This window comes from Stegostoma tigrinum, chromosome 9 (genome assembly GCF_030684315.1).
Source record: "Stegostoma tigrinum isolate sSteTig4 chromosome 9, sSteTig4.hap1, whole genome shotgun sequence".
NCBI lineage: Eukaryota > Metazoa > Chordata > Chondrichthyes > Orectolobiformes > Stegostomatidae > Stegostoma > Stegostoma tigrinum.
The window spans coordinates 73,074,658-73,097,955 of record NC_081362.1 but is presented as its reverse complement, the minus strand read 5'-3'; the positions used below and the strand labels follow the sequence as shown (position 1 = coordinate 73,097,955).

Genomic DNA, 23,298 nt, shown 5'->3' with positions numbered 1-23,298 from the left:
CTTTCTCACTGGAGCCCCAGTATTGACCTAAGGCTGCACTTATACCAACCAACAGCACTTCGTCCACACAGCAGCCCCTCAAACTATTTTGTTGGCAATTTCTAATTAACCGGTTACTTAAATTACAATGCAGTCTTTACAAACAGACAGAATACCTTCTGGGTTACAACAAACTTGCTAACAGCCTCCCTAATTTTTTTTTTTGGTTAGACAAGGAGGGAAGGATGGAAAAGCTATAGGAGCGTAATGTTTGGAGTTTACTGTTCCTTGACTCTGGGTTCTCCAGTGATCTTCTGTTCAGTGGTGGTGTCTAGGCTGACTTCTCCAGAATGCTCCTCAGTGGACCCCCTCTGCCGCCCTCTATCAGATGTCTAACAAAGAGAGATTGAGCAGTTTAGACCTAGATTCTTTGAAATTCACCACTCCAGAGTGTGCAGTATGCTGGAACATTGAGTAAAATTAGGGAGGTGATATGGAGATTTTTAATAGTTGTGATTGTCTTGGATGATAGAGCAGGCTTGAGGGGCTTTAAAGAAACAAACTAAATTAGTTAAACATGCTGTGATGTTTGGTGTGGACTTCTTGGGCCGAAGGGCCTGTTGTGGACCTGTGGATGTTTCCTTGACAAAACTGTATTGGCTGTGCCTTGAACTTGTCTAAGTGCTCTGTTATAACACCTTAAATAATGGCTTATAACGTTTTACCCGTCTCAAATGTTAAACAAACTGGCCTGTGGTTTCCTCCTTTCTGCTTTTGTTTTTGAAACAAGTTGCACTAGTTATTGTTCAATTTCAAGAAATCTTTCCTAGATCTAATGGAGTTTGGAAAATTAAAACCAATGCAGCAACTATTTGACTGGCTACTTCTTTTAAGACCCAAGGTGAAATCCGTCAAGACCTGGGTCTTGTCGACTCACTACATCAATGTACTCTGTAAAACTTCAACAAAAACAAAGTGCTGTAGAAGCCCAGGTCTGGTAGCATCTGTAGAGAGACAAACAGTTTACATTTGGAGACCCTTTGTCAGAACTAAAAATATCTGAGGTAGGGTAGCATTTATTCTGATAGGTGAATGGGGAATGTGGGAAGTTTGAATAGAGTATGACAAGGATGTAGGAGATACAATCAGTTACATGTCCCCTCATCCTTCTAAATTCCAGAGAATGTAGGCCTAAACTATTTAATCTGTCTTCATAAGGCAAACACTTCATGTCTGGAATCAATTTAATGAACCTCCTCTGACGGTCTCCAAGACAGCCATGTCCCTCCTTAAGTAAGAGGAATAAAACTGCATGTTTCTCACAAATGCAAACAAAGAGGTTACCGATAGGCTGAAAGGCAGATAAACTCTGGCTAGGATGTTAGTGAAAAGTGTAAATGATTGAAAATGGGTTGGCTGTGCAGGGATCAAGCCATACTAAACAGAAATTCTGGATGTTGGATTGAGGGGTATGGGGGGCAGTGCTGTGGTCTGGGCAGTGAACATATTGGAGGGTATTCACATTCTGAAATTGTTAAATTCAATATTTAGTCCTGAAGGCTGCAAGATACCTCAGCAGAACATGAAAGTTCATTCATTTTTCATTGAGCCTTGCTGGAGCTCTGCAACAGGCCCAAGATAAGTGTTAGCATGAGTACATGGTAGTGTGTTGAAGTGGCAGGCACCTGGAACCTTGGGGTAAGGAGCATAGATATTCTGCATAGTGGTCACACACAGTTTTGTTTTCTTAAACTGAGTTACCAGTTCATTTCGCTAGCTCTGCCTTCACTTCTTCACAATTGCCTGTGTTAAAATTCAAAATAGTAGCCTTGGACCCACATTTCTCTCCCTTTAAAATTCAGCAGGATTCTGATACACAGGAGTGCTATCAATCACGTTAGTAATTAATCCTATCTCAGTAGTCAAAAGCAGGTCTAGTCTAGTCTAGTCTAGCCTGCTGTCAGGCTGATCCAAGAATTTGTCCTGAAACCGTTCAGTGAATTTCTTATCTAGACTAATTCTTTCAGCTGATTTGGTTTTCTGTCTTTTATGTTGGTGAAAACCCCTTGTGATAAATGCTGTATCCTTTTGAGAAGCTTCCATGATTTTTTTTCCCGCTTGATTCCTTTTTCTGAGATTGTTGCTGAGGTTGCAGGAAACACAAAGCCTGAGGGTAGTGATTCTGTGGAACTCATTGCCACAGAAAGCTGTAGAGGCCAAATCGTCAACTGTCCTTAAGGTAGTGATTAGCTCTTGATTGATAGGGGAATCAAGAGTTATGGCAGAAGGCAGGAGAATGGGGTTGCCATATCTGTCATTGTCAAATGGTGGAGCAGACTCCTTGACCAAATGATCTAATTCTTCTCCATTATTTTGTGTTTATGGTTACTGTTCGGGTGTCTGTATACAACTCCCATAAGTAATGACTGACCATGTGATGGCTGCTGACACGGCCAATCACGTGATGATCACTGACCAAGTCGTTACTTCCGCTTCCACCCACGTAACTGCTGCTGTACACACACCCAATCCTGCTCTTAGATTCAGCTCAACACTTAACCCCAGTCCCATGCCCTCCCGGGTATTCGCCATCCACGTCCCAGACTTCCCCCTCACGGAGGCTGAACGGTCAGTTCTTTGCAAAGGACTCACCTCATTCCCCTGTGCCGACACATGAACAAATTCCGCATACGCCTGAATGTCAAACTCTTTTTCCGCTGCCTATTTCTTTGAACCAGAATCCACCCCACTTTCTGATGACTCCTTCTGCCTCCAAACTCCATCATCGTGGATACCCCCTCCTGGCCTTCCAACCTCCTTCAATCACTTCATCCCCAACTTCTGCCACTATGTCAGTTGCCAGAATCTCTACCACTTGTCACTTACTCCAACCTCTTCCCATCGGAATGCTCAGCCTTCTGCTTCCTTCACTCTAACCCTGAATGCTCTATTAAGCCAGCTGATGGGGATTTGTGGTGGTAGTTTGGCAAATTGAGCTGTACGCCACTGAGGCCAACTCTGACACCTCTTCCACCCGCCCCCTCAATCATGATCCCACCTCTGATCACCAAGCCATCATCTCCCAGACCTTAAAGAACCTCAACATCTCGGGAGATCATCCGTCCACAGCCTCCAACCTGAGTTCCTTAACCCCGCACTGCCAGGTTTCTAATTCCTACCCAAAATCCATAAACCCAACTGCCCTGGTCAACCCATTGACCCTGTCTGCTCCTGCCCCACTGAGCTCATCTCCTCCTACCTCGCCTCCATTCTTTTACTTTTATGGTCCAAGAACTCCCCACTTACTTTTGGTACACAACACACGCCCTTCACCTTTTCCAAAATTTTCAATTGCCTGGTCCCCACCACCCCATCCTGACCGTGGATGTTCAGTTCCTGTACGCCTCTATTCCCTACGAGGATGACGTAAAAGCCCTCCACTTCTTCCATTCCCATAGGACCAACCAGACCTCCTCCACAGACATGCTTGTTTGCTTGGTGGAACTGGTCCTTGCCCTCAACAGCTTTTCCTTTGGTTTATAGGAAGTGGGAGGAATCAGAGTAGTGGCCACAGGCACCTGCATGAGCCTGAGCTATGCCTGCTTTTTAGGATTCATGGAACAGTCCCACTTCAACAACTACACTGGCACCATACCTTGCTTCCTCTGCTACATTGATTGCATCAGTGTGGCCTTGTGCTCCCGCAAGAAGATAGTACAGTTCACCAACTTTGCCAACACCTTCCAATATGTCCTCAAATTCACCTGGACCATTTCTGACACTCCCCTCCCCTTCCTGGACCTTTCCGTCTCCGTCTCTGGTAATCAGCTCACCGCTGACATCCATTTCCAACCCACTGACTCCCATAATTACCTCGACTACACCTCCTCTCGCCCACCCTCCCTGCAGAAGTGCTATCCTATACTCTCAACTCCTTCTGCCTACACCGTATCTGCTCCTAGGATGAGGTGTCGTACTCTAGGACTTCCCAGTCATCCTCCTACTTTAGTGATCATAGTTTCCCCTCCTATGTTAGTAAGGATATCTTCATCTGCATTGCCTCATTTCCCACACTTCTGTCTTCAAACCCTCCTTCCCCAACTCTCCCCCCCGCCCACCCCCCCCCAACCACCACCACCACCACCGGCAATAAGGATAAAGTCCTCTTAGTCCTCACATATCACCTATCATCGCCAGACATTTCTGCCACCTTTAATCAGACCCCAGCACCAAAAAGATATTTCCCTCCCCACCTCAGTCTACTTTCTGCAAGGACCGTTCAATCTGCGATTCCCTCATCAGCGCCACGTTCCTCACCAACCCCTCTCCAGCGCCTGGTATCTTTCCCTGCACCCGCAAGAGGTGCTGCATCTGCATTTACACCCCTCTTCTCAGCTCCATCCAAGGCCCCAAACATTCCTTCCAAATCCAGCAGAGATTCACCTGCGTTTTATCTGACCTCATTTATTGTGTCCATTGCTGCCGATGTGGTCTCCTGTATACCGGGGAGACCCAACGCAGACTCGGGGACTGGTTTGCAGTCTGCACACCAACTAACCTGACCTTCCAGTTGCTATTTTAATTACCCTGGTGACATGTCCGTCCTTGTCCTCCTCCACTGTCAGAGTGTGGCCAGATGTAAATTGGAGGAACAATGCCTTATATTTTGCCTTGGAAGTTTACAGCCCAATGGCCTGAATATTGATTTCAGCTTCAAAATGTCTCCACTCCCAACCTGTCCATCTTCCTACTCACCTCCATCCTTCCACTGACCAACCACAATAACCTCCTACCTGCATCCATCTATCTTCATCCCACCTACCCTGCTCCCCCAGCCCCATCCCACCCACCCCATTTATTTCTGGGCTCCTCTCCCCAGCCCTCTTGAAGGGTTTCGGCCTGAAACATTGACTTCCTTGCTCCTTGGATGCAGTCTGACCTGCTGTGCTTTTCCAGCTCCATATTTATTGACTCCCATAAGTAACCTCTTGCTTTTGTGATTCCTCATCACTACCTAGACTGCTTCTACGTCCTGGTTTCCTGAATCACAGTAATTCCCCCTCTCTTGTCTTAATGAGATCCATTAATTAAAGGAGCTGCACACCTACCCTTTCCTAGCTTCCTGTTCTCCTTAAATGTCTCGCACTCTTCAATGTCAGGTCCCAATCTAGGCCATCTTACAGGCAAGTCTCAAGAATGGCTATTAGATTGTACTTAGTTATCTTAATTTATGCTATCAGTTCATCTATTTTGCCTCAAATGCAACATGCATACAAATAACAGTGCCTTAAGTTTTTTCATTTTATTTATTCTTGTAACTTGTTGTTGTGATTTGCATTCTCTCTCCCTTCCTGTCATCATCTGTAACATTTCCCACATTAATTCCTCCCTCTGTTGCATTTTCCCCACTGTTTGATTTTTTTTACACCTTCCCGCATTGGGGCCCCTTTCCCCATTACTTCATTTCACATGCACATTGCTTCCTTACTTATGAGGTTTGCAAGGAGCCAATCCCAATACAGTTCAGGTGTATCCTACAGAAATGTCACCTTCCCCGCTATTGGTACCAGTGCCCCACAAACTGGAACCCATTCTGCCCAAGACGGTCTTTCAGCCACACAGTTATCTCTAATCTTGTTTTACTGTATGCTAACTTGCACATGGCTCAAGTAATAATTCAGAGATTATTTCCTTCAAGATTTTGCTGAATTTGATGCCTAGCTCCTTGTATTGGCTTAGCAGAACCTCTTTTCTAGTTTTATTTATGTCATTGCTGCCTAAATTCTAAACTGTCTCAAAGCATAAAAACCTCTTAAGCTGTATGTTTATAATATGCTTGTTGTATCCATCTCTTATTCCCTGATTAGTACTCCCCATCACAAACAACTACTTGTTCAGACCCTATAATTCTCAAGCCCCGATCAATATCTTCTGCCCCTTTTACTTCCTTATCTTCATCCAAACCTATTCTACATGCTATTTTTTCAAGCTGGGGTGATACTTTTTACTGTTTCATGTCATTCTTGGCATGAAATCAACCCCATCATTCTGGAGGAGGATTTAATGAGTTGAATATTCAATAACTGTGACCCACTTTCCATTTTGCGTACCTCTTCTAAATGTCAAGAACTGTGGAAAATTTAATTCTTGACTTGGTTTCTGTGCTACTGCATTTCCAGAGTAGCTGTTTGATCAACCCCATTAATTTGTGTCTGTGCTCTTAATTAACTTAATTTTGTTATGAATGCTTTATACATTTAAATGTTGTGCCTTGAACCTTAAACCAGTTGATACTTTTCCCTTGCACAATAACAGTTGCTTATGCTACATTATCTTTAAATGCTTTTTCCTATTCTAATCTACTCTACTGAATTTTAGCCAAATTGCCAGTCTTTTCCACAATTTGACATTTCTCTTACTGGTTTATCTTTTCTTAAATCCTTCCAAGACCCTTTCTTTGCCCTCGAATACTAGCCATAAATTTTTTCAGCCTTATTTACTACCTGTTACAATATGGAGACAAGCAGCTGAATCAAATCAGCCTCCATACTTATGTATTTGCAACACAGTTTAAAAAAAATTAAAGCTTCAAAGACCCTAAAAATAGAATGGTGCTAAAACAGACTTTTGAATAACCAGTACCAGACATTGTGAATGATTGATGCTGGACACCGAGTTTACAGCTCAAACAAAAGACGTAAAAATTTATTAGCTCTGCTGAAGTTACTGCATTGTCAAGTTAAACCACAATGTAATCGAATTCAAGTCTAAGATTTAAACCTAATCCTCTCGGCTCTATTCTGACGCAAAGACGGACAGACAGACATGGTTAAGGAACAAATCAAAGGGGAAAAATAAATGTGATGTAACAGGCCAGTTCACTTTAGTCTCCGTAATGAGTAGCATCACAGCGTATGGGATTATGTTTTAAGATGAACACAGCAGGCCAAGCATCAGGGGAGCAGGAAAGCTGACGTTTCGGGTCTCGACCCTTCTTCACCCATTTTCTGAAGAAGGGTCTAGACTCAAGGTCAGCCTTCCTGTGCTCCTGTGATGCTGGTTGGCCTGCTGTGTTTGTCAGTCCAGCTCTGCACCTTGTTATCTCAGATACTCCAGCATCTGTAGTTTCTGCTAGCTCTGGGATTATGTTTTGCTTTGTTCATGATGACATTGATGCATGCAGCAAGCTTCCAATATGGTCTCAGGAATATTCATTTAAGTCTTATAACTGTGATTCTATTCTGTGAGTTTTGAATAAGTTGATGAGAGAACAACCAGGGAGCAGTCAAACCTGTGTCTTCTAGCTTTTGCAGAGACAATCCTTCTAATTCAAGCACAGTCCAAAAACCAGTTTGTATCTGGCCTCTCCCTGCCAGAGTAATCCTCACATATGAGGTCCTCGTTAACATTTAAAATCTGCTATTTCCTTGAGTGTAAGGCCTGTAGGGTGTCGAACCATCTGTAGAGCAATTTTGAAATAGAAACAACTTGCAATTAACATTTGGACCCGGCCTTATGAACAAAAACCTGTTTGCCCTTCTTTTGCGCAAAGACCAAAGTTCATCATTTCTCTTCTCACAGTTCCAAACCAAAAATTGATTTTAAAGTAAAAATGGACAATCAGCTCAGGCCCTAGCAACCCTGGATATTCTAGTTTTCTGTCTTTCCTGACGTAGTAATTCCAAATGAGAAATAGACCCCCTTATTTTTAAGCTTATAGAACTGGCAGTTAGTGATATCTTCCTTTAAAGTGGGCTAGGGCCCAATTTGTTAGACTGATCCTGCTTTCCAACAATTAATGTAATTAACAGTATTTTAGAGGATGCTGTAAAAATGTTTTCATAAACAAGCACTTAATGCATAGCTATTAATCTTGGATTTAGTTAGTTTTAAAAGTCTAGGAAATGGGGAGGTTTTGTGGTGAAGGCTATGTATTTGATATACCCTCTTTAAAAATCTTCTGCAGGTTTTTAAATTCAGGAATGAAAGTGAGCACCACAGCAAAACAAAAAAAAAAGCAAGATTTTATTAAATGATGGAATTAACTGTAGGGCTAAAAGTCCTATGCTAGCTCTATGTTACTATGAACTTTGTAAGCAATACCTTGGATTGGTTATCCTAACAGCAGAATTATGCAAAATAAAGTTGATACATATAAAGAAGTCATTAAAATAGAAAATTACACTTGCTGATCAAGAGCAAGCACTTCAGCTGTAGAATGATACCAAAATAAGTCTTCTGCATTTCACTTTTTAATAGCATCACCAGCAGAGCAATATCTCCAAGTAAAATTACCAGACGAGGTCGTTATGAATATCTTCTCATATCTACTTGAACAGGACCTTTGCAGAGCAGCTTGTGTGTGTAAACGCTTCAGCGAATTAGCTAATGATCCAATTTTATGGTAAGTAGGCTTTGATCTTTCTGCAGTCAATCTCCACTTTGTTAAACCTTTTAAGCTGCTGAAGAATGGTGTTGTCTTATTTCTTCATTTTGGTTGTTCTTCCAGCCATTTATTTCTCAAGTGGATAAACCTGTCATAAATGCCATTGGCTTTTATGGTCAAGGTACCAGGTTGTACCTAATCCAGAGTGCCCATTTTAAGAAGAACAAGTAAAAGCTAATGAAAAGATCTAATTTATTTGGCTAGCAAATATGTTAATATCAAGATTTCTTTTATTCTTAGAAAATTTTATGCAATTATAGAACATAGAACAATACAGCGCAGAACAGGCCCTCGATTTTGCGCCGACCTGTGAACTAATCTAAGCCCTTCCCCCTATGCTATCGCATCATCATCCATATGCATATCCAAGGACTGTTTAAATGCCCCTAATGTGGCTGAGTTAACTACATTGGCAGGCAGGGCGTACCATGCCCTTACCACTCTGAGTAAAGAACCTGCCTCTGACATCTGTCTTAAATCTATCACCCCTCAGTTTGCAGCTATGCCCCCTCGTACAAGCCGACGTCATCATCCTCGGAAAAAGACTCTCGCTGTCCACCCTATCTAATCCTGATCATCTTGTATGTCTCTATTAAATCCCCTCTTAGCTGCCTTCCCTCCAATGAGAACAGACCCAAGCCCCTCAGCCTTTCTTCATAAGACCTTCACTCCAGACCAGGCAACATCCTGGTAAATCTCCTCTGCACCTTTTCCAATGCTTCTACATCCATCCTGTAATGGGGCGACCACAACTGTATGCAATATTCCAAGTGAGGCTGCAGCATGACATCATGGCTCCAGCATGACATCATGGCTCCAGCATGACATCATGGCTCCAGAACTCAATCCCTCTACCAATAAAACCTAACACACCGTATGCTGCCTTAACAGCACTATCAACCTGGGTGGCAACTTTCAGGGATCTATGTTCATGGGCACCAAGACCCCTCTGTACATCCACACTACCAAGAATCTTTCCATTGACCCAGTACTCTGGCTTCCTATTATTCTTTCCAAAGTGAATCACCTCACATTTATCTGCTTTGAACTGTATTTGCCACCTTTCAGCCCATTTCTGCAGTTCATGCAAGTCTCCCTGCAACATGCAACATTCTTCCACACTGACCACCACTCCTCCAACTTTGGTGTTATCTGCAAACTTACTAACCCATCCACCTAAGCAAACCCAATTCATTAATAAAAATGACAAACAGCAGTGGTCCCAAAATAGATCCTTGGGGCACACCACTAGTAACCGGACTCCAGGCTGAATGGTTTATTTTCCATCAACCATCACGTGCTGCCTTCTTACAGAAAGCCACTTTTCTAATCCACACTGCTAAACCTCCCTCAATCCCATGCCTCCGCATTTTCTCCAATAGCCAATTCATCTTTAATTTTAAAAATAAGTGGATCAATAAAAGTTTGATTTTGTTTAGAGACCTGGTCCAAATGTACTTGGAATTGTGAACGTTTTGGGTGGAACTTGGTGAACGATAGCTTTGAGCTGTGCATAATTAACATTAAAACCCATGTTGACAGGGAAGGCCCCCTTCCATCATGTTCGAAGACACATTTACTGCTAAATAAGATCCAAAACAGACCTAAAAGTTCAAAACTGGGCAACCAAAAGGCATTATGGATTAGTAACTGAGATGGAACAGTAATCACTCCTGAAACAATACTTAGCTTTTAAACACGCTCTCAAGCTGCAATAATTATGTGGCTAGTCCACTTGCATTACATGTAAATGGCAACCTACAATTGTTTTTGTTGGAGGGGTGTCCAGGAGAGGATGTTTACGAAACCTCATGCTGAAGGTCTTCATTGCCCAGGACTTGGTGTGGTGCAAATGTTGCTTGATATATAGCAGTTCAAACCTGAATTTTGATCATGATTTAATCTTTCCAGGAAAAGATTGTATATGGAAGTGTTTGAGTACACTCGACCAATGATGCATCCGGAGCCAGGCAGATTTTACCAGATTAATCCAGAAGATTGTGAACATCCAAATCCTTGGAAGGAAAGCTTTCAACAACTGGTATGGCATTGTTAATTGCTGTCCAATTCAGAGTTTTTTCCAAAATTAAACTCTTGAAGGTATGGTTTTAGTTGATGAAGTACTTTTCCCTGAAGGAAGGCATAACTAATTGAGGGCAGAACATCAGTTGCCTGAGTTTAATTCTCAATAGTTGTACATAGCAAATATGATGAGGCTGTGATGTTGAGGGACAAATTAAACAGTTGCTGGCTGTCCTTAGGGAGGCAAGGAGAAGATACTTCAAGTTAGGCAACAGTGAATTAATTGGGAATGCAAAAGGTTCCTAGAAAGCAGGACTGGGCCATTCTGGTGTTCAAGCCCACTCCAACATTCATAATGATAATGGCTAATTATCCATTTCAGCAACCTGTTCCGCTTTCTCCCCAGACCCTTTTGATCTCCTTAACTCTAAGTGCTATATTTAACTCATTGAAAATATTTAACGTTTTGGCCTCAACCACTTTGTATGGCAGAGAATTCCGTAGGTTTACCACTCTGGGTCAGGAAATTTCTCCTCCGCTCAGCCCTAAATGGCGTACTTTTTATCCTTAGTCTGTGACCCATAGTTCTGGACTCCCAAGTTGTTAGAAGTATTTTTCCGTCGTTTACCATGTTGAAATATATTATAATTTTATAGGCTTCTACCAGATTCTTCATTTATTACTGCTGCTATCTGAGGAATCAGTCTGGTAAACCTTTGTTGCACTGCCTCCATAGCTAGGGCACCCTTCCTCAGATAAGGAAACACAAACTGCACTCCCTATACAACTGCAGCAAACATGAATCTGTACTTGAATCCTCTTGCTATGAAGGCTAGTATGTCATTTGCCTCCTTTACTGTCACCTGTTGCACCTGCATCATTACTTTCAGCAATTGGTGTACAAGAACACCACTTCTTTCACACCGGTATTAAGCAGATTTTCAGAAATTTTTGTTCTGAATTACCTTCTCCGGAACTGTTTTGTATTTGCTGTCATCGGATGAAAAAGAACAATTCAGGCAGTGAACTTGTGTTCTAATGAAAGATCATTGACATGTAATTGTCCCCTGACTTTGGATCCTGCCTTACCTGAAATGTTTCCTCTATTTTTGTTTTTGTTTGGATTTTCAGCACCCACTATGTTTGTTTTTGTGACAGTTGGAGAGTGGCTAAAGCTAGGATTCACTTAGATAGTAAAATGTGAGGCTGGATGAACACAGCAGGCCCAGCAGCATCTCAGGAGCACAAAAGGATTCTCTTATACTTCTTTAGGTTCCAGAGGTCTAGACAGGGAGAAAAGGGAGCTATTTCATAAAATAGCCTGGTTACATCTATACCATTCAGCATTTTAGCATTCTTGGATCGTGTTTCTTTTATCCTCCCAATCTTCTGTTGCCAGCTTAGTTTAGTTGAAGAGCAGGTTCAGTTTTGAAATTTGGGACAGCGAGCTCAGAATTTAACGCTTTTTGAGGATGTTACTTGTTGCACTGGTGAAGAACCAGTACTTGTGTATTTGGATTTTCAGAAGGTGCCACTTTTAAATAAGAGAGCTTTAGATTGGAAGGAGTAGAATGGATTAAGAATTGGTTAAGAGACACAAATCTCTTCTCAGTTGTTAATCTTTTGGAGTTTTCTGTTGAAGAGGACTGTAGATGTTCTGTTATGCATCCATTGAAATTGAGATCATTCGATTTGTGTAATAATTGAATAAATGGTATAAAATGTAGCAAGCTTTGTTTTAGCTGGTGCTGTTCATAAAATGGCAAAAATTATATATCTCAAATACTGTGAAGTTTACTGTATCATTCTGTCCAATTATAATTTGTTTATTTGCCTCAATGTAAATACACATTTTGTTAACTTAATGGCCACACAAAATATCAGCTGTAGATTCGATTTTGAGCCAATTTCTCCTCAAATACCTACTTGCGATGTCTATAAGGTCAGTTGAGGGTCCAAGTGAGAAGGCTCTTTACCAGTAAGTTTTATTTAAAGTAAAGTTGTATTGTTACTTCAGAGATCTTTGTAAATTAAAATATAAGTGGTTGTGTTTCTATTCCTTAGTGTGTTTTTACATTATGTGAACTGCTTGATGATATGGAATGTTTGAGCAATTGGCACATCCCCCTTTCCATAGGTTCCAGTGAATAAAAAGTTTGCTGTAGGATGAGAAAGTGGTTTTGATATAGAAGGTCAGCTATGGTCTTGTTGAACAGTACCATACACTCCATGTACCTTAATATCTGATGATCCAATTCAAGCACAGAGCACTTGAAAGGTTTGCTAATGTGATCCTAAGGCAGAGCTAGACAGAAAGCAGGGAGTAAAAATGAGCACATCACTCTTTGGATGATCAGCTGTTACTCATGAGGTACTGTGAGCATCAGTGTTAGATCCACATTTACTGACCATCAATGTAATTTATATGGATATGAGGATCAAATTATCTGATGACACCAAATTTAGTGAATGAAAGTTATGTGGAAGGCTTGAGGGGGTGCACGGAGGCTGTAAGAAGATTTAGATAGGCTAAATGAATGGATTGCTACATGATGTAATCTAATGTAAATGAGTATTCATCTTTTGTCTAAACACATGCAGAATATTGCTTAAATGATGAGATGTTGGGAAGTGCAAGTGTCCAAGGGGATCTGAGTGCCCTCGTACATGGGTACTAAAAGTTAATTTAGGTACAAGTAGGCAGTTTGCAAATAAACGGCATATTGGCATTCATTTCCATGGGATTTGAGTACAGAAATGAAGCCGTTTTCTGTTATATGGGACCTTCGTGAAACCTCACCTGGAGTATTGTGTTCAGGTTGGGTCTCCTAAAGAATAGTATACTTTTCATAGAAGGAAGCAACAGCGAATATGATTGTGGGATTATCTTGAATGTCAGAGGAAAGTGTGTCTTTATCTTCTAGAGAATGAGACGTGATTCCATTGATGTAATTTTCATTCTTGGAGCGCATGATGAGTTGGATATAAATAGAATGCTTCCCTTGGCTGGTAACACTAGTACACAATCTCAGGATAAGGTGCAGGCCATTTAAGATTGAGTGGAGAAATTTATTCACCCAAGCTCATCACTCTTTAGCATCCTCTACCCCTGAGGTGTGTGGAAGCTCAATCATTAAACATTTAAAACAGAGAAATAGGTTTCTGCAGATTAATGACATTAAACAATATGGGAATAGTACAGGTAAATGGTATCAAGGAGACCATTAAATGGTATCAAGGAGACCATCAGCCATGATCTGGAAAGACAGGACTGGCTGAATGAGCTGAGTGGCCTTTTTGTGTTGGTCCGCCGCTATGCTTTCAATGGCGATGGCATCTAAAGAGGGAGACCCTGGTGTTTATATGTAATTAATTAAAGAACCAGAATTGCACTGTTTTGAATTTGAAATTTGTTGCATAACAGAAAATTGGAAATAGTTTGAATAGTTTCTTCAGAAGAAAACTGTACTTATTTGAAGGAAGAAAAATTATTTAGGAAGTGAATGCGGTTAACAGATTCTTTAAAAGAGTCTGTGGTCTGAATAGACTTCTGTACTGTTATTCTGTGATTTGTTGCACAGAAGGAAAGTCGAAACTAAGCAGCAAAAAAACTCAGCTGGTAACTGACCTTTAACAGTTTTTGTCTCTGTCTGCTCCTGCCCCACCAAATTTATCTCCACCTAACCGCAACTTATCCCTCACACCCACTCCCTGCAATAACAGCCAAAACAGAATCCCCCTCGTCCTCACGTACCTCCCCACCAACCTCCGGAATTAACGCATCATTCTCTGACACTTCTGCCATCTGCAATCCATCCCCACCCCCAAAGACATTTTTCCCTCCCCACCCTTAATCTGCTTTCTGGAGGGACCACTCTCTCTGGGACTCGCTTGTCCACTCCGTACTCCCCTCTAGTCCCACCACACCCTGCACTTTTCTCTGCAACTGCATGAAGTGCTACGTCTCCCCCATCATCCCCATCCCAAGCCCCAAGAAAACTTTGCACATCAAGCAGATGTTCACCTGCACATCTGCTAATGTGGTATACTGCATCCACTGTACCCATCGTGGCCTCCACTACATTGGGGAAATCAAGTGGAGGCTTGGGGATGGCTTTGTGGAACATCTACGTTAGGTTTGCACTAAACAGCTGTACCTCTGAGTTGCAAACCATTTCAACTCCCCATCCCATTCCTCAGATGACATGTCCATCCTGGGCCTCCTGTAGTGCCACGATGATGCCACCCAAAGGTTGCAGGAACAGCACCTCATAGTCTGCTTGGGAACCCTGCAGCCTAATGGTATCAATGTGGACTTCACAAGCTTCAAAATCTCCCCTCCCCGTACCACATTCCAAAACCAGCCCAGCTTGTCCCCGCCTGCCTAACCTGTCCTTCCTCCCACCTATCCCCTCCTCCCACCTCAAGCCCCCCACCCCCACCTCCTACCTACTAACCTCATCCTGCCCCTCAACCTGTCTGCCCTCCCTGGACTGACCTACCAAATCCCTACCTACACTCTCACTCACTGGCTCCACCCCCGCCTCTTTGACCTGTCCATCTCTTCTCCAACCATCTTCTCCTTTATCAATCTTCTATCTGCCTCCACTCCCCCCATTTATTTCAGAACCCCCTTCCCCTCCCCCATTTCTGAAGAAGGGTCTAGGCCCGAAACATCAGTGTTTCTGCTGCTTGGCCTGCTCTGTTCATCCAGTTCTACACCTTGTTACCTTTGTTATTTTTGATCATTTTTATCTACCAAAGTTCTCCTTTGGTGCATAAAAACACACCAGTCAAGAGCAGAGGTAATCCATTTGGCACCTCAGTCCATTCAATAATGTCATGACTGATGTGACTGGAAACTCAAATTCATATTCCTGCCTTACCTGATAACCTTGCATCTCCTCGCTTAAGAATCTAGATGCCTCTGCCATACTGAACATTTTGAGACTCTAGTTGATTTTTTCCCCTCTGCCATAAGTGTCACATCTATAATACATGACAGAATTCCATAATGAATGATCAGAATTTGTAGCAAATGCCTGGTAATATATTTCATTTCTTGAATGTTTGAATTTTAGTATAAAGGAGCGCATGTAAAGCCTGGATTTGCAGAGCACTTTTACAGTAGCCCAGCAAGGTATAAAGGAAGAGAAAATATGTTGGTAAGAATCTTATTATATTTTGAATTCTGTTTACAAAATTGTAAGTCTTAATCTTTGGTCTAAACAGTGTTCATTTTCTCTATAGTATTATGATACAATTGAAGATGCCTTGGGAGGTGTTCAGGAAGCTCACTTTGATGGTCTTATCTTTGTACATTCTGGTACCTACACTGATGAGTGGATTTATATTGAATCCCCTATTACTATGATTGGTGCAGGTAAATATATTGAAAAATTATGATTTGCGTTTTTTTTTGTGGCAGTGCTGTTGGCAGTACAATAGTGCAGAACATTAATTCTGCAAAGCAGCATTCTGTGGAGCTGCAGAATGTCAATTTATGCTGATTTCTCCCATCCCATTCTAAACGATAAAGTCATTTCTTGCAATGCAATTTAATGCACAATACTTTTGAATTTCTTAACAGTGAACATACAACGCAAGTTAATATTTTAACCTTGGTTCTAATTTTTTTTTCTCTGGTTGTTATTTCTCCTTTCTCATCCCCAAGCTTTTGACTGTCCAGATCTATCTCAGGATGTTGTTAGCAAGCTGTTCCGGCCATCCGTGTTTGAGTCAGATTGTCAGATAGGGCCAGTAGAGGCTCTTCTAGTATTCAATAAGGTCATAGCTGACCACCTTCATCAACCTCACAAACGTGTTGATCCCAAACCTGCAGTAGATGCATCAACTGAGTATCCACATTACTTTTGGGTAGAGGATTCTAAAAATTAACAACTGAATAAATATGTTTCTCTCTTCCCTGTCAGACCTAAAAAGCTCACCATTTGTTCTGAGATTATGATCCTTAACTCTAGACATTTTAATCAGGGGTCAGGTCGCTTAGCGTCAACCCTGTTGAACTTAGAATTAATTTTACATGTTTTGATGTACTCCCTTCTCATTTTTGTAAACTCTACTTCTAGGACAATTGTGTTCTGAATCTGTCATCAATTGACAGCCGTATCATCCCAGGAATCAGTCTGGTAGATTTTGCTGCAGCTGGGCAAGATCTACAGATACTATCTCACCAAAGTCCTGCATAATTTTTCTGGTATTCACTTGCATTTACAATGAGCACTCTTGCAATAAAGGTTGACATTACATTTATCTTCCTATTGGTTGTATGCTCATGCATGTTAACTTCCCATGATCTCTGTACTAGAAAGGACACTAAATCCTATGGAATACCAATATTTCCCAGTATCTCAACTCAGTACAAAAATGGGCTTTTCCATTTTTTTTCTACCAATATTGAAGAAAACCTTTTAAAAAGGTAGAAAGAGGTAGTAAACTGTTCTACTGTTCTTTTTAAAAACGTTGCCTTCAGATCTCAAAACCTAGTTGAACATTCATATTTAGCCTAGTTATAGTGAAATTGTTTGTTTCTGTAATTGTCTGTGTAGTTTGTGCCTAAAAGGTCAATGCTAATTTAACAGTAGTACTGAGCTAATTTGAATAGTTCTATTAAAAATATTTTCATTATACTTTCAGCACCAGGAAAAGTTGCAGATAAGGTCATAATTGAAAACACTAGGGATTCTACCTTTGTATTTATGGAGGGTTCTGAGGATGCCTATGTTGGATATATGACAATCAGGGTAAGTTTTAACAGCCATAGTATACATCATTCAATAATGTATAATAATGTGTAATCTGTAAGCAATCTCTTTATAATGTGTGCTTCTTATTTCTAGTTTAACCCTGATGATAAGTCCGCCCAGCACCATAATGCACACCACTGCTTGGAGATCACAGTGAACTGCAGTCCAATTATAGATCATTGTATCATTCGTAGTACTTGCACAGGTCAGTGTCATCTTTGATAGTATGGTGTAACTTGGGGAGATTGAGTGCTTGACTTTTTATAACCATTGGCTGTTTTGTACAGGAATATTCATGACCAGCTGCTTTGCCTTGACTAAAGATATATTACTGTTAAAGGTGCTGTTAATGAGTGCAAATACTTGTAAATGATTGGATGATATTGATTTTAACATAATGTTAACACATGGTGATTTGGGGGATATGATGTGCCTCTTGCCTGCTTTATCAGCTTTGCGTTCCTATTGTAGTCTTTTCATTTTGTCTCTTCCCCTGGTGTGCATAATTCTCCTTGTCCACGTTTTTTGTTTTTTTTGCCCCCTTTTCATTCAATTCGAGTGGACGGTGACGTTTGGAGAAGAGAGTTGACGTTAGCTTACGGTTTTGTGCTCTTGGGCCGTGAATGGAGAAAAATCAAGACTGCTTTTCCATTTCCCCACGGAAGCTGTAATCCACTCTTGTCCTCATCCATATTTGTGCCAGGCCTTATTTTTGTGTTGTGCTGCAAAGAGGGGAGTGAGATGAGGAGAAATAGGCAGGATATTTGCCTTATTCTAAAATGTATAACTGTCTTCAAAAATTAGCAAAAGAATGGAATTTTCTGAAGTCAGCTTTCAATCTGCCAAATATAGTTGAGGATGGAGAGCGGTATTGAAATGAAAGTCTGCTTTTGTCCATCATTCCTGTTCGTGACTAGTTCTCTCTAGTTGAGAACTTCATGTCTCTGCTGGCCTGGGGGTGCATCATTTTATCTGCAAAGTTTTTAAAATGCCTGCTGTGCAAGATATATGGAAGTTAGGCTGATTGATCTTGAGTAATTATCCTGACTCTCTTTCCTTTTACAATGGGCCAAATGCTCAACAACTTGATTATTGCCTGCCTTCAATGGCACCTTAATTTGATAGATTTATGATTTTCTCTTCCTCTAATTCTGTCTCTTTCATCAGCCAACCACTGAAGCTCCTTTTTTTAGAATAGGCTTGATCCTTAGTTTGTGGTGTGCTTCGTGGATGCATTAGGAATCTCAGATGTTGGAAGCTGATCCTGAGTGATTTTCCTGACTTTATTTCCTTTTGCACAGGCCAAACACACAGCTTCTTGATTGTTGCCTTCCTTTTAAGAGTACATTTGAAGAACAAAGTATTTATGATTATATACTTTGAGACCTGTTGTTATTGCGACTGTACTTTTTGAAAAACATAACATTCATGGGGATATAAACAAACTGGAATTCTGAATTGCATGTTCCGAAGACATTCTTTGATAAATTATCACAGCTATCACCTGTAGCTGTTGTTTTGGATAGTGTGCTTATCAGGTCAAAATAGCACTGACTTTATTTTAATTATTGTACTCAGGATGTCCAGATTTTCTGGCTTCTACACTGAACTTTATAGATCGATTGAACCAAGCAGCAACTGTACTTAGAACTGAACCCTTTAGTCACTGAGTAGTCACCATGAACCTGAGTATTCCAGTACATTCCTGAGCTTTCTCCCACCATTTCTCTCCACAGAAATTCAACCAAAACTTCGGTGCCAACATTCTGCCCCACTCATCTATCACCCCTTACCTATATTGTCTTGAGGACCCCAGTACCTCAGATTTAACATGTACAACCTGTTTTACAGCCCTTCAGGGCTTTCTCCTGTCCATCTCATTAATACCCATGCCCCATTCCTTTGTGCCCCTCAGGGTTCATTCCTCTGACTCTTGCCTATTGTGCCTTTCCACTTGTCCCCATCTGACCATTAGTGGCCAAGCCTTGAACAGGATAAAACCCTTCTCTTCCTTCTTTGTGACAGTCCTTAAAAGTCACCTCTTCGGCCTAGCTTTTGGTCATCCATCTAATATCTCAAAAGTTAAGTATCTTGGGATATTTTTGTATTTTCAACGTTATATTCAAATGCAAGTTGTTGATCATAAAGCATACATGTATTTTCAGGGAGTTGAAAGGAATGAATAGTGCTATGGGTCTGAATTGGAATCAGTGTCTTCAGTCATATCTCATTTTAATTCCAAAAATCATTTCATTGAAATCGTTACAGTTGATTTATTGTACAATTCTTTGTTGCAGTTGGCTCAGCTGTGTGTGTCAGTGGCCAGGGAGCTTCTCCTACGATCAAACACTGCAATATTAGTGATTGTGAAAATGTTGGGCTATATATAACAGATCATGCACAGGTATGATAAACTAAAATGCAAGTTACCTTATTTTAATAATGTTGTTTTCACTTATAGTGTAGTTAGTGTAATCTTTTTATTTCATAGGGAATTTATGAGGACAATGAGATTTCAAACAATGCTCTTGCTGGAATCTGGGTAAAAAACCATGGAAATCCTATCATCAGGAGAAATCAAATTCATCATGGGCGTGATGTTGGGGTCTTCACATTTGATCATGGCATGGTAACTCTTATTACTTTCCATAAGAATTTGGGAATTTACGAGTTGGGTAATTACTGCGTTATGGTTTCATTCATAACAGGTGTTTGGGCTGGGATGTGACAATTCATCAGTTTAACTAAGGTAGATTGCCATAAATGTTGGCTACTGCTACCAACGTTCCAAATCTTTTGCGCTATTATTTATTTACTAACTAATTGTTTGATGTATTTCAGCTAAAAATGGAGCACCGAGAATTTCATTCTTCTAGAAAGATATACAGATATGTTGAATGAGCGGGTATAAACTTTACAGACGGAGTTTAATGTAGACAGCGAGAGGTCATACACTTTGGTGCACAGAATCAAAAGCCATGCTGTTATTTAAGTAGTGCAACACAGGGATTTGGCCATTCTTGTCCATGAAACGCAAAAAATTAACTTGCACATGCAACAAGTAATTAAGGCAATTCGAATTTTGGCTTTTATTGCTTGGGGACTGAAGATAAGGATGTCTTGTTACAACTGTTCAGGGTGTTGATGGCATCATAGCTGGAGATTAGATCCAGTTTTGGTCCCTGCCTTTAAGAAAGGATGTGCTGCGTTGAAGACTGTTCAGAAGCAATTCTCTATGATTCCTGAGGGGAAGGGGTTGACTTACCAAGAATACTAAAACAGGTTATTCTCTAGAGTTGACAAAATATGAAGGGTGATCTTATTGAATTGTGCAAGATTCCAAAGAGCTTGATAGGATAGATGTTGACAAGGCGTCTCCATTCTTCAACAAAAACGTAATTGCAGAATAAACCATGCTAATTTAAAGCTGATTTGCAAAGGAATTTCTTGTGCCAGAAAGTGGTGAATGTCTGGAATTCTTTACCCGAGAGAGTTGCGAAAGCTAGATCGCTGAAAGTATTTACACTATTGAAGTTTCAGGGATTTGAACATTCTAATGAACTACAAAAGAAAAGTTGAGATCAACAGGTTGAATGATCAGCTCCCCTTATTTCTTACATATCTGTTTTACAACATAATATATCATCACTAAGATAATAAAATGTGAGGCTGGATGAACACAGCAGGCCAAGCAGCATCTCAGGAGCACAAAAGCTGACGTTTCGGGCCTAGACCCTTCATCTGATGAAGGGTCTAGGCCCGAAACGTCAGCTTTTGTGCTCCTGAGATGCTGCTTGGCCTGCTGTGTTCATCCAGCCTCACATTTTATTATCTTGGAATTCTCCAGCATCTGCAGTTCCCATTATCTCATGTATCATCACTAAAGTCACTTCTGGTACACAATTTGAAAATTTTGGTGGGTTATTGTTTCTTGTCATAATGGACAGGTTTCATTTTTTAAATTTTCTAATCAACCGGTTTAGAGATGTTTTCACATTCCTGTGGAGTAGGTAGACCTTTTTTAATCAATCTGTTTAATGATGCCATTGCATACTTATGGAGCAGATAGTTTGTGTTTAAGTGATCAGAAGCAAGTTTCTGGATCTGATCTACTCACAGTTGATGTTGATAGTGGTAAGTGAAGTCTTCACTAGATGACTTGTTTGTCCTGCCACTGCGAACCTTCTGAGTTTTCAGTTCTTAATACATCTCAAGTGAATTTTCCAGAGCAATCCTTTACATGGAGTGAAGAATGGCTGTGTTCTGCTGTTGAAACAAGGAACTTGTTTGTTAAGAACGCAACTGTTAATTCTTATTGTTTACATAATCCTTTAAGCTGTAGCTTGGCCATTCATTTTGTGTAATCCCTTGAAGAATTATCATAGTTCTAATTTTCTAAATCCCCTCTAATCCTTAACCAAGTGTTCAATTTGATAGTGGCAGTGCTCCTGCCATGCTCAGCATCAAGTTTTCGCTGGAACCATTTACACATGTGGCTTATAGCTAGGTATTATCAAGATTATAAAAGTTCTGGAAATGTTTTACAAGAACCTAACGGTTTGGAGCAGGAGTCAGCTACTGTCAAGCTTGCATAACCATTTGATAAGATCGTGACTAATCTGGTTATAGTCTCAACCTGCTTTCCTTACTACCCAATTTATCCTTTGATTTCCTTGGTAGTCAAGAATGTAATCTCCCTCTGCCTTTAAAAAGATTGAAAGAAAAATTACAGCACAGGAACAGGCCCGTTGGCCCTCCAAGCCTGATTCCTTGACCCTGCTTCTGTTGCTGTCTGAAGAGAAGTTCATAGACTGACCCTTCAAAAGAAAGCAGTTCAGCTTAGCTCTGTCTTAAGTTTCACTTTTAAATAAGATCTCTTATTTTTAGACTCTGTCCCTAATTCTAGACTATCCTAAAATGGGAAACACTCAGCATCTAACCTGTTAAGTTGCTTCGTCGTTTTGTTTTTGTAAGATCACTTCTCACACTTTTAAATTCCAACTGGTAAAGGCCTAAGCTGTCCAATTTTTCCTTATGAGCTAACACTGTCACCCTGGGAATTCGTTGCATGCACTTTTGCTGAGCTGTTTTAATCGAAATATGTCTTTTAACAAGACCAAAATGGTAATCTAAACATGGCCTCATGAATGTTGTATATGACTGCCGCAAAACTACCCGACTTTAATGTTTCATTCCTGATGCAAGAAACAATGAGGCCATGAGTCTGTGAAATTCTCTTCTCCAGACAGTAATAGAGGCAGTGTCAGTTGATATTTTTAATGCATTTGAGAGATTTAACACCATTCAGGACAATGCAGCCTGGTTGGTTGGCACCCTTTTCATCACCTTCAACTTTTATAACCTTTATCATCAACACACAGTAGTAACAATGTGTAAGGTCAACACAATACATTTCATCAAGCCTCCAGCAGCACCTTCTAGACACATGGCCAGGGCCACCTAGAAGTGCAGAGGCCGTGGATATACGGGAACATCACTGCCTGCAACTTGCTAGCTAATCCAAAAAAACAGCATTCTAACTTAGAACGTTCCTTCACAGGATCAGAATCCTAGAATTCCCTCCTTAACATCACAGTAGGTATCCCTACATCTCAAGGATTGCAGTATTTTTTAGAAGACAGCTTACTACCACTTTGAGGGCAAGTATGGATAGACAATAAATGTGGACCGCACCAGTGTTATTCACATCCCATGATCAAAATAAATCTCTTGAACTTCTAACATTTTGAGATTCATTTACGAGGGCACCTGGATTCCATTGTACTCATTCTGCAATCTCTCTCCATTTAAATAATTGTCTTTTTTTAAGATTCTTCCTGTAACTATGGATCAGTTCACAATTACCATATCATATACCATCTGCCAAATTTTTGCCCAGTCACTTAACTTATCTAAGATAATAAAATGTGAGGCTGGATGAACACAGCAGGCCAAGCAGCATCTCAGGAGCACAAAAGCTGACGTTTCGGGCCTAGACCCTTCTTCAGAGAGGGGGATGGGGTGAGGGCTCTGGAATAAATAGGGAGAGAGGGGGAGGCGGACCGAAGATGGAGAGAAAAGAAG

General features: G+C 40.8%; 1 protein-coding gene across 4 annotated transcripts in view; it reads left to right on the top strand.

Annotated features, from left to right (window-relative positions):
* Positions 1-23,298, top strand: part of fbxo11b (F-box protein 11b) — a 167,284-nt gene that overhangs the window by 96,622 nt on the left and 47,364 nt on the right. For all 4 annotated transcript variants that reach the window (XM_048535722.2, XM_048535720.2, XM_048535721.2 and 1 more), the window contains 8 exons: positions 8,239-8,383; positions 10,337-10,466; positions 15,529-15,612; positions 15,698-15,830; positions 17,105-17,211; positions 17,308-17,419; positions 19,512-19,618; positions 19,706-19,843. In XM_048535722.2, the coding sequence (XP_048391679.1) occupies positions 8,239-8,383; positions 10,337-10,466; positions 15,529-15,612; positions 15,698-15,830; positions 17,105-17,211; positions 17,308-17,419; positions 19,512-19,618; positions 19,706-19,843 (956 nt within the window). The remainder of the gene's footprint in view (positions 1-8,238; positions 8,384-10,336; positions 10,467-15,528; positions 15,613-15,697; positions 15,831-17,104; positions 17,212-17,307; positions 17,420-19,511; positions 19,619-19,705; positions 19,844-23,298) is intronic.